The 17,481-nt window shown below is 56.9% G+C and overlaps 1 protein-coding gene across 9 annotated transcripts in view; it reads left to right on the top strand.

Moving 5' to 3' along the window:
* Nucleotides 1-17,481, top strand: part of PLEKHG3 (pleckstrin homology and RhoGEF domain containing G3) — a 77,049-nt gene that overhangs the window by 55,536 nt on the left and 4,032 nt on the right. For 3 of the 9 annotated variants that reach the window (XM_066388039.1, XM_066388040.1, XM_066388036.1), the window contains exons 2-16: nucleotides 5,931-6,317; nucleotides 7,345-7,442; nucleotides 8,679-8,748; nucleotides 9,083-9,129; nucleotides 9,236-9,386; nucleotides 9,470-9,601; nucleotides 9,833-10,015; nucleotides 11,331-11,423; nucleotides 11,657-11,743; nucleotides 12,006-12,039; nucleotides 12,358-12,456; nucleotides 15,171-15,209; nucleotides 15,496-15,521; nucleotides 16,049-16,429; nucleotides 16,934-17,047. In XM_066388039.1, coding sequence (XP_066244136.1) covers nucleotides 5,931-6,317; nucleotides 7,345-7,442; nucleotides 8,679-8,748; nucleotides 9,083-9,129; nucleotides 9,236-9,386; nucleotides 9,470-9,601; nucleotides 9,833-10,015; nucleotides 11,331-11,423; nucleotides 11,657-11,743; nucleotides 12,006-12,039; nucleotides 12,358-12,456; nucleotides 15,171-15,209; nucleotides 15,496-15,521; nucleotides 16,049-16,429; nucleotides 16,934-17,047 — 1,941 coding nt within the window. Of the gene's footprint in view, nucleotides 1-427; nucleotides 448-593; nucleotides 822-5,930; nucleotides 6,318-7,344; nucleotides 7,443-8,678; nucleotides 8,749-9,082; nucleotides 9,130-9,235; nucleotides 9,387-9,469; nucleotides 9,602-9,832; nucleotides 10,016-11,330; nucleotides 11,424-11,656; nucleotides 11,744-12,005; nucleotides 12,040-12,357; nucleotides 12,457-15,170; nucleotides 15,210-15,495; nucleotides 15,522-16,048; nucleotides 16,430-16,933; nucleotides 17,048-17,481 lie in introns of those variants that run through there. The other 6 variants (XM_066388043.1, XM_066388042.1, XM_066388037.1 and 3 more) reach the window with 6 other exon arrangements.

Raw genomic sequence — 17,481 nt, 5'->3', positions numbered from 1 at the left:
CCCTCTGCTGGCCAGGGGAGGCGGGGGAGAGAAGCACAGCCTGGATGAGGAGGACAGGGGCGGGGAGGGGAGGGTGCGGTGGGGACACACAGGCTAGAGCCAGGCTTCTCCTGGGGGAGAGTCCAGCAAGCTGCGTGGGCGGCGTGACTGCAGAGCTGTGGGCAGAGTTGTGGGCGAGAGCACAGTGAGTGACTCAGGATCTCGGTTGAGATCTCTGGAGGTTCGCAGTGCTTCAGTCCTGGAAAAGGTGGGAAAGTAGGAAAAGTTGTGGTTTTTCTCTTTTGCTTCCATCTGGTACCGTCTGCGAGGAGATCCTGACAGTGGGGTTGGGAACGGGCCTGGGGAAGGTCAGAGGCTGTTTGGCTGCCTGGGTGTGGAGAACCTCTGACTGTATTGCGAGGAAGAAGGCTGTCAGCGGTCCCCGAGGAAGGAGTTGCCCCAGTGCAGGTGCCGGCCCAACGCCTTCCCTTTCCCCGCTTTGGCCCATGGATTTTGGAGTGGTTGCCTTTGGGGGACCCCCCCCCCCCACACACACTCCCTGCCTGCCTGCCTCCAGAGCAGGCGTGGTGTGTCAGGCTTCCACTCTTGGGTGTGGGGTGAGAGGGTGACATCGGCCTCCCCTGCACCTGCACCAGCCTCCTGGAACTGACTGTTTTCTGGGAAGCCTCCAGAATGCTGGCCTGTGCAGAGGGTTCACCGGCAAGGGCCCTTCCCCTGGCCTACCTTCTCAGTGCACTGGCCGCCGGGCAGGCAGGGCCAGCAGGGAGTGGTGTCGGGTCCTGGGATTCCCCAGGACCAGAGAAGCAGAGGTTCTCTAGAAGGTGAGTGCCCCCATGAGACCATATTTTTCTGAAGTTGGCCGGGGGAAGCCGTGTCTTACTCCCTCAGTGACAAGAGACCTGAGGACAGAACACGGAAGGGGTGGTATTGTGGATTTTTCATTTTCTTCTCGGAGGTAGGGGTACGGGTCCGCCTGGGGGCATGGTGCAGGCACAGGGGGAGGAGCAGGTGGGGACTTGGCACTGTCAGCTGTGCTGGGGACCCCAGGAGCCTGGTGAAGCCTGCTGCCCCCTGCCTGCCCCCTGCCTGCCCCCTGCCTGCGGCTATTTAGGGAAGCACCTCAGGAGGTAGAGAAAGTTTAAAGAAACAAACAAACTCAGATCTCCCTTACTCTTCTGCCCCCAGGCTCTTAAAGGTGTAAGTCTGAGCAGCTTCCTGGGCCCTTCAAAGAGATAGGTCTTAGGCGACCTTGTCCAAGAGGGCTTCACAGGCATGGAATTTGAAATACATGGTTTTCTAGAAGATTCATTTACTGACTGATGATTGACTGGATTGATTCATGTTGAGAGATGGACGCGGTCACGGCTGGGAAACGGGTCGGGGAGCGGGAGACGTGGTGTCGTAGGACGGAGCGGCCACAGTCACTTGGCCTGCGGGCTGGGCTGCTGTCTGCCTGTCGCCTCCTTCTCTGGACTCCCACTCCCCCAGGAGACAGGTCTTCCAAGATGAGCCTGAAGACCTGAGTTCTGATTTTGGCTCTGGGGTGAGCCTTACAACATGAGGTGATGCTCAGTGGCGAGGAAGGAAAGGTTGGTTCTGCCCAGGGGCATGTGGGCAGCCCCTACCGCCGTCCCTGGGAAAGTCTGAACTACACACACAGACATGTCTGGGACAGGCTCTTATTTTAGGGCCCGCATGCACTCGGTTTGAGCGTGGCGTCTCTCACATCACCGTCAGGTGTTGTCTGCTCACAGGCCCCGCCGGGACTGGGCCTCGTGCGCTCTCACTGCCCATTTGCTCTTTCCTCCTCCCTCCCCGGGTCTCAGCTTTCTTTTCCAGTCCTCCTCGGCAGGGAGGAGAGCTTTGGGATCCTGCGTCTTCTGGCCACTGCCCAGCTTTTCTCATCATTCAAGGAATTCCAGCCTCACCACATCATGCTTTGCCCCTTCTCCAGGACCTGCAATCCTTTGACTGGAATCTATATTTTACGATGTTCTAACAGGAGGGTAAAAGGTCAGGTCACATCACTGCTGGTCTGGAAATAGCCTTAAGGAATCTTAGCACTCAGAGCCTTTTACCTCTGCAGGGCAAATGAATGTCACGTCAAAAACCCTAATCATTCAAGTCTTCCTAAGCCCCCCATGGCTTATGCTGAGGCAGAGCCATGGCACTCAGGGCTGTGACTAATTCTTGCCTGTGGGCCTAGCTGGTGTGAAATCCATTTGGGAGGCAGGAGAGCATGAACACTGGAACTAGAGTTCAGATCCCGACTCTACCACATGCTACTTCTGTGGCCGCAGTTTCAGCATCTGTAAGATAAAGGTAATAGTAGAATCTACCTCATAGAGTTTTTACAAGGTGGAAGCGACTTGTTATACCTATACCACTTAGAACATTTTAGCTATTATGCTTGGTTTTAGTCCCAGGAGGATTTGGGCAGTGGCGCTGCTTTGAAAATGTGAGCTTGGACCCTAGCCGGTTGACTCAGTGGGTAGAGAGCATTGTCCCAGCTTGTGCAAGTCCCAGGTTTGATCCCAGGTCAGGTGAAGCGACCATTTACTTCTCTTCCCCTTCCTCTTCCCCTTCTATTTCTTCCCCTTCTCTAGATTGGATTGAGCATCAGATCAGCCCCATGCAGGGGTTGCCGGGTGGATCCCGGTTGGGGCGCATGCAGGAGTCTGTCTCTCTATATCCCATCTCCTCTCATTAAAAATAAAAAAGAAGAGAAGATAAAAGAAAATGTGATCTTGGTTTGCAGGCAGATGGCCAATCTTGAATCAGAGAAAATTTCTTCAAGTAGAAAAGATACTTTAGTTTCTGATCTGAAAATGTGCTTATGTTGCCATGGGATCCCAAAAGAGCAACCTTCAGAAGGTACCCTTTAGCCTGACCAGGCGGTGGCGCAGTGGATAGAGCGTCGGACTGGGATGCGGAGGACCCAGGTTCGAGACCCTGAGGTCGCCAGCTTGAGTGCAGGCTCATCTGGTTTGAGCAAAACTCACTAGCTAGGACCCAAGGTGGCTGGCTTGAACAAGGGGTTACTCGATCTGCTGTAGCCCCGTGGTCAAGGCACATATGAGAAAGCAATCATTGAACAACTAAGGTGTTGTAACGAAAAACTGATGATTGATGCTTCTCATCTCTCTCCTTTCCTATCTGTCTATCCCTCTCTCTGACTCTCTGTCTCTGTAAAAAAAAAAAAAGGAAGGTACCCTTTAGAGATAAATCTCTGAGAGAGAGAGAGAGAGAGAGAGAGAGAGATGGGGGAGGGTGGGGGGCTGTGACCTGGCCAGCTGTGAAATCCATTTGGGACTTGGGCCTTTTCTCTTTAACATCCCCCTAGGGGCTGACTGACCCCAGGTCTGGTCTGGGAAAGGTCTTAGGCCATAAGTCCCTGCCCCTATCCTTCCGGCTGGGACTGACTGGGAGGGGGCTGTGTGTGGGGTGTGTGGGGTGTGTGTGTGTGTGTGTGTGTGTGTGTGGGGTGTGTCTGACTATGCAATGTGCATTGTGCTTTGAAGGACACCAGAGTCCCACGGGATTGGGGGAGAGTATGGGTCTTTTTGTTTGTGCTGAAATGACATGGCATTACCCTGCCAGCTGGTTCTGTAGAAAGGCCTAGCTGGTTAATTTTAAAGGCCCTTTTGAAAAGGGAGGAAAATAGCAGCAACGCTGCATTTCCCAAGGGCTCTCTGCGATGTTCAGTTTCACGCAAATGTGCTTGTTAATTCGTCCTGTCATTGCACTTGAAGGGAGGGAGAAGGCAGGACTAATTTCAGTGATGCCACTGTGTCCTCATCTGCAAAATGAGAGACTCATAGAGCATTTCGAGGGTGACATCCCTCTCCAGCTGAGACACACAGTGACAAAGCCCTGTGCTTGAGAGGGGTCCTTGCTGAGCTAGCATGGATGGTAAATAGGTCTCCATGCTTCTGACTTTTAGCTCAGTAGAAGCACCAATTTGTTCACCATCATTATTCATTTGCCAGGTCATCCTTAAGGCCCTGGCCCTTAGGTCACTTACAGTCTAGGATAGGGTGTCTCAAACCAGTTGCCTTCTCATGCAGTGAGTACTAGAGTAGGCATAGCCCTGGGGTGCTGAAAGATTATGGAGGAGTTGCCACAGGCTTGGTTTCTGGGTGGTTTCTAGAAGGGGTTGGCTTCTAATCTGAATCTGAAGGTTGGGTATAAGTGATGCCAGTTGTGGGGGCGGGTGGTATGGCATGGGATGGGTGGGGAGGAAATAATGTCCAGGCAGAGAGAACATTTGCCAAAGCTAGAGCCCGGGGGTGTGGGCACAAGTTGGGGTATTGGTTCCAGTTGGGACAGAGGCACAGAAAACCAGGGGTCACACTCATAGTTACTGGAATGAGGGCATCTTCGTTGTTCTCCGCATAGCTGTGGTCTGTGGTCTGGTGGTTTTGAGACCTAGAACTAGAGGTGGAGGGCTTTGGGTCAGTGGAGATGGGGGTACAGCTCTGGAAAGTTTTTTCCTGTGGAAACGGTAATCAAATGTTCATTCTGGAAAGCGGTGTTGTGAGCTCTGGTCCTCTGGGTTGGAGGTTGGAGTGTCTCTGTTCTTCTCAAAGGCCACAGCCCCCCCCCCCCCCCCGACTTGCTGCTCCAGGGAGGCCTACCTGTGAGCCGCATCACCTGCTCAGGGAATAAAGTCCACCTGAGGCTGTGTTTGCCTCACCTGGGAGCAGCTTCCTGCCTGCTGTGCTGAGGGGAGCTTAGGGACATTCACCGCTGGCTCAGCCTTGGGGAATTTCCTGTGCCCTGCGAGCCAGGGTGAGTCAGGGGCTTGTACCAGGGACTGGGGGTAGGGACAGGGGGTAATGTGGGCACAGCCTTTGTACTATCTCCTGTGCCTTCTCTGCCAGTATCCAGAATCTTTCAGGTTCATTGTACACTTACTGGCATCCTAGAGATTTTGCAATCTTGGGAAGACTGTCACCTTTTGTCATATGTGTTGTCTTAAATTATAAGAGCAAGATATTTGCCTGCCCTTGTCTAGTGACTCCAGCACAGACTCCGACAGGTGGGTGCTTGGGAAGTATTTTTGTTTGTTTGTTTTAATTATTTGGAAGAGGAAGGGGGAGAGAGAAACATCAATTTGCTGTTTCACTTATTAATGTATTCATTGGTTGACTCTTCTAAAAATTTTTTTATTGATTGATTGATTTTATAGAAAGGGAAAGAGAAAAACACGGATTTGTTGTTCATCCATGCATTCATTGGTTAATTTTCCTATGTGCCCTGGGTGGGGATCAAACCTGCAACCTTAGCATGTCGGGACGACACTCTTAACCAACTGAGCTACCGGGCTAGGGCTTGAGAAGTGCTTTTTGAGAACTACCATTAGCATCGCCCTTTTTTGATGGTTTATGGAAGACACAGCCCTGGGGCAGAGGGTGAGGAGCTGAGCCTCTGGGAGCCTAGGTACATGGGCTTCCATCAGAGGGCACCCCTGCCATGGCTCTGGCAGAGATGTCTTCTCTGCTTTTCTGGAGCCCTGTGGTCCCTGGAAGCGGTCCACCTTTCTTCCACCCTGGAAAGGTAGAGGTAGAGCTCTGCTTCCTGTCAGAGTCAGGAAGAAATGTTTTTTGGGCATCCTTGTAGATGCTTAAAGGGTCTGGGGAAAGGGTCTTCCTGGGGATTCAGAATTGCTGTTTTAAAAATTGTAGGCAAATACCTGTAAGATAAAATCTACATTTTAATCATTTTTAAGTGGCATTAAATCTGTTAACATTGTTGTGCATCTGTCACCACCAGTCTATCCGCAGATGTCTTCTCTTGCGAAACTGAAACTCTGTATCCCTTAACCCCCCCCCCCCCCACACACACACACACCTGCCCCTGGCAGCTACCCTTTTACTTTCTGTTTCTGTCAGGGCTCAAAGTTTTAACCCTTTGTCTCTCCTGCCCAGAATCTCCCCGGAGCGCCCCCGCCAGGCAGCGATGCCAGAATGCCCGTCTCTGCCTCCCTCCGCCAGGATGGCAGCCAGGAGCGGCCGGTGAGCCTGACCTCTACCGCGTCCTCGTCAGGCTCCTCCCGCGACAGCCGTGGCACCATGGAGGAGCCCAGTGGCCCTGAGGCCTTAGCCAGGAATGGGGCAGGCTCCCCACGCAGCCGGCACCCCCCCAACAGCAACAACAACTCCAGCAGCTGGCTGAACAAGAAGGGACCCCTGTCCCCGTTCAACAGCCGGGCAGCAGCGGCGCCTGCGCACAAGCTCAGCTACTTGGGCCGCGTGGTGCGGGAAATCGTGGAAACGGAGCGCATGTACGTGCAGGACCTACGCAGCATCGTGGAGGTAAGAGGCGCCGTGGGTCTTGGTGGCTCAGCTCTCTCGCATAAACCACCTGCCTCCACCTGGAAGGACAGTTCTCCTTGACACGTTATCTCGGAAGGTCTGCTGCCCGTGGACCAGTGGGGAAGCTGCTGACTGCTCACACTACCTTGTGACTCTGGGTCAGAGGCTGCTCTGGCCAGGGAACTTCCCGCAGATCCTCAGGGAGTCGGCATCCTTGACAAAGATGGGAGGGGCTCCTGTGCTCCGTGGAGACTGAGGGAGGTGAAGAAACTGGCTCTGGACCTCGCCTTTCTGCTCCCACAGTCCTGCTCAGTTTCCTAGCTGTGGGGTCTCAGGCATGGGGTAACCGGGGAGCCTCAGGTTCCTCATTTGGAAAGTGACGGTGCACCTGCCTCGCAGGGCTCTGTAGGTGACGCGTTTCCCACTGGGCTGGGCACGCGGGAGAAGGTGGCTGTGTGGCTGCCGCTGTGGAAGCCACCTGCTGCGAGGGAGGTGTGTTGGTGTCCCAGAGCTGCTGTAACATGTTTCCACAAACCACAAGGCTTAAGATGCAGAAATTTAGAAATTTATTCTGTCTGGGTTAGGAGGCCAGAAGTTAGAAATCAGGGTGTTTGCAGGGATGGTTCCCTCTGGACGCTCTGAGGGACAGTGCCTTCTAGGCCTCTCTCCTGACGTCTGGTGGTTCCTCCACCCCTATCTCTGCCTCCGTCTCCTCACTGCCTTCTTTTGTCTCTCCGTGTTCTCTCTCGTAAGGACACTAGTCCTTGGATTTAGGGCCCACCCTAAATCTAGTATGAGATCATCTTGAGATCCCTAACTAGTTAGATCTGTGAAGACCCTATTTCCAAATAAGGTCACATTCTGAGGTTCCAAGTAGATATTAATTTTTGGGTGGAACTCTCCAACCCAGTAGAGTAGGTGATGTCTGAAATTGCATTGTAGCTATAAAATGTGGTGCAGAAATGAGATGTGGCTGGGGACAGGATTGTGCCGGGAGGGGCCGAGCTCGATACCTCTCTCTGTGCAGGACTACCTCTTGAAGATCATTGACACACCCGGACTGCTGAAGCCAGAACAAGTCAGCGCCCTCTTTGGGAACATAGAAAGCATCTATGCACTGAACAGGTATGGGGTGGGCCCGACATCCACTATGTTCTACCTGTGAAGCCCATCTCAGGGCCTAAGGAGGAATCCTTAATGTCTCTGAGCTTTTGGGCTGTGACCTGTGGGCCCAGGGCCTGATCCCTGATGTTGGGGAAGGGTGGTCCATCCCTGTACAAAGATATGTAGTTAGCTCCCTGCAGGAGAAAGGACATGTGGGACCGTGTGCCCTGGGGCTGATGTGCTTTCTGTCAGGTGGGAGATCATCTGCGGCCATGTGCTTGTATGATTTAGCCTGGGCCAGCGCCTGGTCAGGGAGCTGCTGACCCTTACACATGATACTCTTCCCTGTATCCCTTTGTGGCCCCTTTGTCCCTCTCATCTTTGTCTCCCACCTGCACATCTCTTAAGTTCTTTTCCATCTTCCTACTGATCCCCTGAGAAGTCAGGGCTCCCTGGAGGTGATCTGACCTATTAGGGGAATGCACAGATCAGGCACGATGTGATGGGGGAGGCTGAACAAGGCCTGGCAAGGGGCCGCTTCAGGGCAAAGGGGCTTGGTGAGAATCCAGAGTGCCTCCTGGGCTCAAAGATGCTCCAGGGGAAGGGCGCCCGTCAGGAGGAGCAGAGCTTAAGGTGACGCTGCAGATAGTTTAGGAGGAACGTTACCCCAGGCCCTTTAAGATGGGCAGGGAGACTTCCTGCTGTGCAAGCTAGAGAAGTCTGGGAAGGAGACCTAGGCTGGATTGTGGGGGTCAGGGGAGAGGGGGAGCACAGGAGGAGGATGCAGGGGGAGCACCTTTCTAGGGTCTCCTATTGTGCTCCCATCTAACAACCAGGGGTGCTGGGGCTCACCCTTTCTCTCTCCTTTTACTGCATCGTTTTGAATTGGGGGCCTTGGTTCTTTTGCAAGTCTCCCCTCTCTCCTTTCTCCTTTAATCTCTGCTTTTGTGTATTTGACTCCTGCCTACAGAGGAGCCGTGTCCTCCCCCGAGGTGGGTACTGGTGTCCCTTCTCCCTCTTGCTGAGCATGTGGGTCTTTTTTGCGCCCCACATTTGCAGTGTTGCTGGATGCTTTCTATGACTGCTGCCCTGGGCAGGGCTACTTGGAGGGTGGAAGCCCTGACTCTGGCATGGCTCCAGGGCTGGCTGTGTACCTGGCTGTGTATCCCCACCAGGAGGCTGGGGAGGGGGCATGGTGTGTTGGTAGCTGTCGAGTCTGTGTGTGGTCCGGGGTCTGACGACCTCTCCCTCACACAGCCAGCTACTCAGAGACCTGGACAACTGCAACAGTGACCCTGTGGCTGTGGCCAGCTGTTTTGTGGAAAGGGTAAGATGGGCTGGGTCTTTGCCTCTTGTCCTGTTCTGCTGGGGGTTCAGTGGGGCAGGAGATCCCACTTTCAGGGGACATCTGAGCCCTGAGGGCCCCTCCCCAGGGAAAGTGTCAGGTGTCCTGTCTGGAATGGGGAGGGTGTTCTGGGGTAGAGACGGGGGCTGTTGGGTAGAGGGCATGTACCAGACAGAGGGATACAAAGATGGATCTGCAGATGCTCAGGGAAAGGGAGACAGATTTGTTCTGGGGACCAGCAATATGTCTTTGGTACACCTGGGTTTACAGCCCAATGGGAGTCTCCCTGAAATCACTATTTTTCGTTTCTCCTTAGAGTCAAGAGTTTGATATCTATACCCAGTATTGTAACAACTATCCCAAGTGAGTAATTGGGGCGGAAAGGGGAGGCAGACCCATTTGGTGAGTCTGGAGCACCCCACCTCCCCGTCCTGGCCTTCTCAGCGGTGACAGCCCTCCCCCACTCCAGCTCTGTGGCCGCCTTGACGGAATGCATGCGGGACAAGCAGCAGGCCACGTTCTTCCGGGACCGGCAGGAGCTGCTGCAGCATTCGCTGCCCTTGGGCTCCTACCTGCTGAAGCCCGTCCAGCGCATCCTCAAGTACCACCTGCTGCTCCAGGTGACCCGAAGCTTCCCTGAGCAGCTGGGGGAGGGGTGGACCCTTAAGTCTGTGGGCTGTCTAAGCCCCTGTCTCCCACGCAGGAAATTGCCAAACATTTTGATGAAGAGGAGGATGGCTTCGAGGTGGTGGAGGACGCCATTGACACCATGACCTGTGTGGCCTGGTACATCAACGACATGAAGAGGAGGCATGAGCACGCCGTGCGGCTCCAGGTGCTCTGGGCTGGGGGCTGTAGGGACATGCAGGGGTGGTCAGGCGGGCGTGGGGCTGGGAGAGCGAATGTGACTGCCCCGCTGGGGTGAGCTGAAGGCGGGGTCCGTGAGGGGCAGGTGCCCTGGGGGGAACCAGTGGTGGCGGGACTTTTGGGAGTCCCCTGAAGCCCTCTGGGGTCCTAGGAAGGTCATGAGAAGCTGACCCTTGGGGTCGGGGCTTCTCTGCCACAGGAGATTCAGTCATTGCTCATCAACTGGAAAGGGCCAGACCTGACCATCTATGGGGAGCTCGTCCTGGAGGGCACGTTCCGTGTGCACCGTGTGCGGAGTGAGAAGACCTTCTTCCTCTTTGACAAAGCGCTGCTTGTCACCAAGAAGCGGGGAGATCACTTTGTCTACAAGGGTCACATCCCGGTAACCAGGCTGCCACCATTCCTCTTCCCCCTCCCCTCCTAGCCCCCTCCCCCCTAGCCCCCCTCCCCTCCTAGCCCCCTCCCCTCCTAGCCCCCCTCCCCTCCTAGCCCCCTCCCCCCTAGCCCCCTCCCCTCCTAGCCCCCTCCCCTCCTAGCCCCCTCCCCCCTAGCCCCCCTCCCCTCCTAGCCCCCTCCCCTCCTAGCCCCCTCCCCTCCTAGCTCCCTCCCTCCTAGCCCCCCTCCCCTCCTAGCCCCCTCCCTCCTAGCCCCCTCCCCTCCTAGCCCCCTCCCCCCTAGTCCCCCTCCCCTCCTAGCCCCCCTCCCCTCCTAGCCCCCTCCCCTCCTAGCCCCCTCCCCTCCTAGCCCCCATCCCTCCTAGCCCCCTCCCTCCTACCCCCCCTCCCCTCCTAGCCCCCCTCCCCTCCTAGCCCCCCTCCCTCCTAGCCCCCTCCCTCCTAGCCCCCCTCCCCTCCTAGCCCCCCTCCCCTCCTAGCCCCCTCCCTCCTAGCCCCCTCCCTCCTAGCCCCCCTCCCTCCTAGCCCCCCTCCCCTCCTAGCCCCCCTCCCCTCCTAGCCCCCCTCCCCTCCTAGCCCCCTCCCTCCTAGCCCCCTCCCCTCCTAGCCCCCTCCCTCCTAGCCCCCTCTCCTCCTAGCCCCCTCCCCTCCTAGCCCCCTCCCCTCCTAGCCCCCTCCCTCCTAGCCCCCCTCCCCTCCTAGCCCCCTCCCCTCCTAGCCCCCTCCCTCCTAGCCCCCCTCCCCTCCTAGCCCCCTCCCCTCCTAGCCCCCTCCCCTCCTAGCCCCCCTCCCCTCCTAGCCCCCTCCCCTCCTAGCCCCCTCCCCTCCTAGCCCCCTCCCTCCTAGCCCCCCTCCCCTCCTAGCCCCCTCCCCTCCTAGCCCCCTCCCCTCCTAGCCCCCTCCCTCCTAGCCCCCCTCCCCTCCTAGCCCCCTCCCTCCTAGCCCCCTCCCCTCCTAGCCCCCCTCCCCTCCTAGCCCCCTCCCTCCTAGCCCCCCTCCCTCCTAGCCCCCTCCCTCCTAGCCCCCCTCCCCTCCTAGCCCCCTCCCTCCTAGCCCCCCTCCCTCCTAGCCCCCTCCCTCCTAGCCCCCCTCCCCTCCTAGCCCCCTCCCCTCCTAGCCCCCCTCCCTCCTAGCCCCCTTCCCTCTTAGTCTTTTTTGCCGGCCCCACATCAGTGTGGACACAGCCCTATTCCTCTAAGATTCCTCTCCCTGCTTTCCCAGATGTTCCTGAGGGGCTGGGGCCCCAGGTCCGCTGCCCCTTCCCTGCTCCTTGTGCTTACCTGTCCTCCTTCTCCACCCTAGTGCTCCTCCCTGATGCTCATCGAGAGCACCAGAGACTCCCTGTGCTTCACCGTCACCCACTACAAGCACAGCAAGCAGCAGTACAGCATCCAGGTGCGGGGCAGGGGGCTGGGCTGGGGACAGGCTTGCCTCCCCTGCTCGCTTCCCTGTGTGGAGCCTCGGGTCTCCCTCTGGAAGGTGGTGGTCGCTGTGGGCACCTCAGGCTTGTGCGGATGAGTCCGAGTGACCTCGCAGAGGCCCCCCTGTCACCTCTGCCCTGCTCGGCCTGCGTCGTGTGCCTTCAGCCTGTGCTAACCCCTGGCTCCCTCGCCCTGGGGTCCTTCCAGGCCAAAACAGTGGAGGAGAAACGGAACTGGACTCACCACATCAAGAGGCTCATCCTGGAGAACCACCACACCACCATCCCCCAGAAGGTGTGTTCCTCGGGCACCCCTCCCCAGATCTTGATGGGGTGTGAGAGGGTGTCTTTCAGAGCCAGCTGTGGGGGTCTACCAGGCCCTCACACTCTGGACCTCGGCTTCCCTAAACAGCGGGGTCAGTCCAGCAGGTGCCCGAGGCCTCAGCAGAGCACAGTGGGGTGTTCTCACTCAGCAATCGCGAGGCTGTGCACAGGGGTGGGGGGAGGCACAGCGTATGGCACGGTCATGTAACTAGGTGGGTTTTCTTCCCTTCCAGGCCAAGGAAGCCATCTTGGAAATGGACTCTTACTGTGAGTGTACCTTTTCTGCTGGCTCTGTCCCTAATTGTGCACCTTCCTAGGTCAGGCTGCATCCTGGGGAAGCTTGGCCTGACACAGATTCCAGGGAGCAGGGAGGAGTGGGCAGCTCCTTTTGTCGAGGCTGGGGGTCTGCTGCGAGCCCAGGGGCCGCACTGCTGACGGGCAGACTGGAAGGTGGGAGAGGAGGGAGCTCTGGAGGCTGCTGGCCCCTGGCCTGGGGGTGGGCAGCAGCGGTGTGGTCGAGTGCAGTCAGAGTCTAGGCCGAGGCTGAGAGTGTCCCAAAGGCCTGATTGTCTCTCCTGGGTGCAGATCCCAATCGGTACCGCTATAGCCCAGAGCGCCTGAAGAAGGCTTGGTCCTCCCAGGATGAGGTATTCACCCACGTGCGCCAGGGGCGCCGGCAATCTGGTAAGAGAAGGGCTGTGTGGGCAGAGAGGCATCTTCATAGGGCCCTTGACCAGGTGGGGGACCGTTTGCCGCAGTATTTGGGGGCTGGCTCTGACCGCCAGAAATTCTGGGGAGAGGCAGGCTGAGGGTGAGTGTGTGTGGAGCGTCTTTGCCTGTGCTGCCCTCCACCAAGCACGTCCGGGCTCTTCTTGCCCACCAAGGTTGGGCAGCTTACTTTTTCCAGGGGCCTAAGGATGCTTGTCCACCCAGGCCTTGGCACCCTTTTTAGCTCCCCTGCCGTTGAAACCTTCCTTATTCACCACTCAGAATACTGGGCGTCAGCCAGGAGTAATGCTCGGACATTGTGGGTGGGCCCCAGCCCAGTTGTGGAACACAGCAGAGGCAGGATGCGGGGAAAGCAAGTTAGACTTCAAGTGGCATCAATTCCAGACAGGAAATATTTACTTTGGGTCTCACGAAAAAGTTCCATTTTCCTCTCCTGGGTTTTCCATGACTGGACTCATTACTGTGTACTTGAGTTATTGGAGTGAATCGTCTATTGAAAAAGAGAAGACTTTGCTTTTATTCTCGGCTCTCCTGGTGATGAGTGTTTTCTGCAACTGTTTTTACTCTGCCCTTCGGTCTGAGGCCCATGGACTGATTTGGCTTCAGCCGGGTACCTGCCAAACTTATTCATGTGGTGGGAGTTGAGGTGAGAAGTGTCCTAGAGAGCCCTGGAGAGAGAGAGCCGGGTGTGACTGGGCGCAGCGTCCTGGCCTCGATCTTCACGGTGTGCTGGTCATGACCCACGTGTTTCTTGAACTGGGCAGATTGATGCGTGCGCATCAGTCTTCTGAATGGAGCTGATCGGTCTCTGGAAAGCTGCTGTGGTTTTCTTTTGTTTGGTATTGCTACCAGTGGGTCTTGAACCCTAAGCAAACTTGTCATGGTTGCAAAATTTTATGGTGCCATATGTTAAAAGCCCCAAATGGGCCATGTTAACTCTCTGGCCCTCCTGTTTTTCTTTCCTTTCTTCTATAATCTTCCTGTCCCTCTGGCATCCCCCTTACTCTGCCGCAGCTTTAAACTGGACACTTCTGGCATGCGGACACGGTCCGTGAGTGACGATGGTGTTGTAAGAGTAACGTTGCCTGTGATATGTCAGCATCCAAACTGTAGCTACCAAGGCACTCGGGCAGTGAGCCATTTTAGAGCTTAAGTTTCTACGTGGCTGAGATTTTAGCCTGGAAACTCTATAAAAGAGTTGGGTTTTGTTTGTGTGCTTGTTTTTGTGGTTTAGTTCTAGCCATATGAAAAAGAGACATCTTTCTAAAACCATGCTTCAGACTGTTGAGCCTTTAAAAAAGAGGGTGCTGGCCAGAGTTTTCTGAAGTCGAGACAACGGCAACACTGTGGTGTGTGGACTGCTAGGTGCTCCAGGGTCCCCCACAGCAGGGGGCTGCGGGTTGCCATGGAGGCAGCCTACATTTGCGGTGTGTGTCCGTCTTTCGGCTGACAGTGTTTGTTCTCATCTGTCTTAGTGTGCTTGCCTGTAGGATCCCTTCTTCCCCCTTCAGTCTGTTAGAAACCAGTCTGTTGAACTTGGGAGGAGTGGATGTAAAAGCAGGCCAGAAAGTTGCTGAGGAGAGAGGACATGGGTCCCTGTGTAGCAGCGTTGATGCCTGCTCTTAGCCAACTGCTCTGACCGCCTCTAGGCCTTGTCTGCTTCCTGCTTCCTGCTTCCAGAGAGCTGAGATGGGCACATAGATAAAACTTACGGATAAAGTAAGGTGCTACTGTAATAATATGTCACTTATGAAATATTCTTGATTACGAGGTCTAAAATGAAAGTTAAGTGTTTTATGAAAACAGTTGGATGTTTACTTATGTTGTGCAGATAGTGTGTGTGGGTGCGTGTGTGCACGCGTGCATGCTCACATCGCAGTAGAAGAGAGTATTCCTGCATGCCCCCCTCCCCAGGAGCAGCTAAGGGACCTCAGCCAACTTCCCTCCTGGCTCCAAGTTTATCAGTGGACCTCCTACTTAATACCAAAGACAGCATGGCGAAGGCCACGGCTCTGTAGAGGGGTCCCTCGGCACATGTCCTCTGCTCCCTGCGCGCCTGTCTCAGGCCTGTCCCCAGAAAGACCGGGGTACAGGTGCTGACACCGTCAGACTAGTGGATATGTCTTGTACTCTGTCCCCGGAGCCTGGTCAGCCCCTGTCCAGCCAGGCCACTCTCCCCAGAAGGCAGCGAGGCTTCGTGGTGCCAGGCCGTCAGGGCCGCAGAAAGCCGGGCGCGACCTCTGCTCTGCAGCTGGGGAGCTCTGAGGGGGCTTAGCCGGGGCTGGAGCTAATGTACTGAGGTGCTCGTGTCGGGGCAGATGGGGCTTGAGGTCCAGCCTGGACTCCGGAAATGTGGCTAGTTGGTCTGAAGGGGGCAGTGTGGGGCGGTGGCTCCCCGGGTGAGCTGCGCTAGTTCAGGGGACTGGACAGCACTGCTCCTGGGGTCTGGTGGTGGTCACGGCGGAGGTCCCAGGGCTGATGAGCGTGGCCCTGTCTCCCTGTGGGGTAGGTGTGAAGGCCCCTCCTTCAGGTCCTGGGGCTGGGGGGAGGGGAGCACGCCTGCATGGACACTGAGGTGGTGATGGGCTGGTGGTGCTGTGGGTGTGCGGGCCAGGCCAGGCCCAGCTGCTTCCAGACCTGCACTGACTGCCCATTCCTTTCCTCCTTAGAGCCAACCAGACATCTGCTCAGGCAGCTCAGCGAGAAAGGTGAGTGTGAAGGGTGGGCAGCCATTGAGGTGATATCGGTAACCACCTGGGTGGATGTGTCGCAGACAGTTTAGAGGGGACTCATTCCTCCCGGGAATGGGTCTTGTTTGTCCCTTGTTTTCTGAGGAGGGGGTCTGTCCATTGTTCCTTTGAAAGGTGAGGCTCCTGAGAATAGGCACCCAGAGAGGTCTTCCTCAGGGGGCTTTAGGTCTCTGGCCTCTATGAAGAGGTTCTTTCTTCTGTTTACCCCCCCACCCCCATGTGCTGGCCTCTGCGGTGGTGGCAGCAGCCAGAGCAGCAGCAGGAATGAAGGTAAGGCTGCTGGGCAGAGGGGACTGGCTGGACAGAGGGGTGGGACTGCCCGGGTCAGCCTCTGGCCCCTTCAGCTCTCACTGTCTTCATTCATTTAACAAACACCTGTCAGGCACCTCCTGTGCGCTATCCTCTGTCATGAGGGTCACAGGGATGAATAAGTTGTGGCCCTTGCCTGGGGACCCTCCTATACCCTTTTCCTGAAACGGCACCCTGGTGGTGGCCTGCCCAGCCTGGGTCTCTCATTTTTTCTCTCTCTGGGACAGGCAGGCCTCTGGGTCTTGAGTTCCTGCCCAGGCCTCAGTCCTAGCTTTCCCAGGCCCCGGCTTTCAACCATGAGAAGCCCCTCTTACCCCATTCCCCATCTTGCCTCCCCTCCCGCCCCCCCAGTCCTCACTGGGCTCCAGCGGAGACCAGGGGTGGGTCTCTAGATGTGGATGTCTGTGTAAAGCCTCCTCACCTGACCGCTGGCAGGAGGAGGGGGTGGTGCCCAGAGGCTGGCCACGAGGGTGTTGTGCTCTGAACAGCATGCAGGCAGTGCTGGCGCTCTCCTGGACTTCGGGCAGCCCTCCCATACTCGGGGCCTGCAGCCGGAGGCCGAAGGGGCTGCCCGGCAAGAGCAGGAGGAGGAGGAGGACGAGGAGGAGGAGGAGGAGGAGGAGGAGGAGGTGGTGGTGGTGGAGGACGAGGAGGAGGAGCAGGCCTTTCAGGTCGCTCTGGAGGACCTGGCAGGGCATGAAGGCAGCAAGAAGGGGTCTGGGCTGGAGCCCCCGGGCTCGGAGGAAGAGGAGGAGGAGGAGAGCCTGGCAGTGGCGGAGCAGGTAGCCGACTTTGCCAGCTCCCTGCTGGCCGCCCTCCATTGCTGGCACTATCGGGCCAACGCTTTACTTTTCTCCCGGGGCGCTATGGTGAGGTGTCTCTTTGATCTCCCCTCCTCCTTGCATGTTCCCTGGCATGTGCAAGCTCACGCCCACCCTAGAATCCCCTCCCCTGCCCTCTCCACCCCTCCGTCCTTGTTCTTTAACTTCAGCCGTCGGCACTTCTTAACCCCTCACTCACTGTCACGCCCTGGTGAGCCCCTGGCATGCCCTGTTTCAGCACTGGACGCGAACCCGTGTAACCCTCAACGCGCATGACTAACAGGGTGGGGGAGGTGGGGAAGAGGAGGAGGCGGCACGCAGCAGGGCTGCGAGGGTCAAGAGGGCTGGGCTTTTCCGAGGCCGCGTGCCTGGCAGGGATTTGTGTCCCCAGACTTCGCAGTTCAAGTTGACTCTGGAGTGGCTCGGATCCGAGGCCGGCTCTCAGCAAAGCCCAGCCCTCTTAGGGCTCAGGAGGTGCTGTGCATGTTGGGGTGCAGAAGGGATCAGCCCCCAATTACCCGGGAGCTGATGACAGCCCTCTGCTCGCTGCAGGGGAAGGGGCGCAGGGAGTCTGCAGGCCCCGAGAGCTGCAGGAGGCCCAGCGGCCGGTCTCCCCCCTGTGCTGAGAATCGCCTGAGCTTCGAGTCCGTATCTTCCCTGCCAGAGGTGAGTGGCCAGCAGGCAGGAGGGGAGAGGGCAGAGGTGTGTGGAGCGCAGGCCTTCAGGCTGCAGGGCTCTCTGCAGGCATGCTGGCATGTGGCGTTTTAAATGTCTAGTAGCTACATTAAAATTTGTTTAATCCAGTACGTCCAGACTATTAACACGGGGCCTGTGGGGACAGGATTCTTGCCCCTTCAGGAAGCCTGTCTGGTCCATAGGTGCATGGTAGGGGTGAGGAAACAGCCCCTTCCTATGCATTAGAAAAAGGTACCCCTCCCTTTGGGCAGATGTAGTCCCTTGCCAAGGGGCACAGTTAACAGAAGTGACCAGATTTTAGGTTGCCTTGGCCAGACCTCCTTGTGTGGGGCATAAGGCCCTGCCCCTGCCAGTGTGCCAGACATTTACGTTACACCTGTGCCCCTCTGGGCAGAGGGGTAGCA

The sequence above is a fragment of the Saccopteryx leptura genome, chromosome 6, assembly GCF_036850995.1.
Source record: "Saccopteryx leptura isolate mSacLep1 chromosome 6, mSacLep1_pri_phased_curated, whole genome shotgun sequence".
Classification (NCBI taxonomy): domain Eukaryota; kingdom Metazoa; phylum Chordata; class Mammalia; order Chiroptera; family Emballonuridae; genus Saccopteryx; species Saccopteryx leptura.
This window is presented reverse-complemented; position numbering and strand designations above follow the sequence as displayed.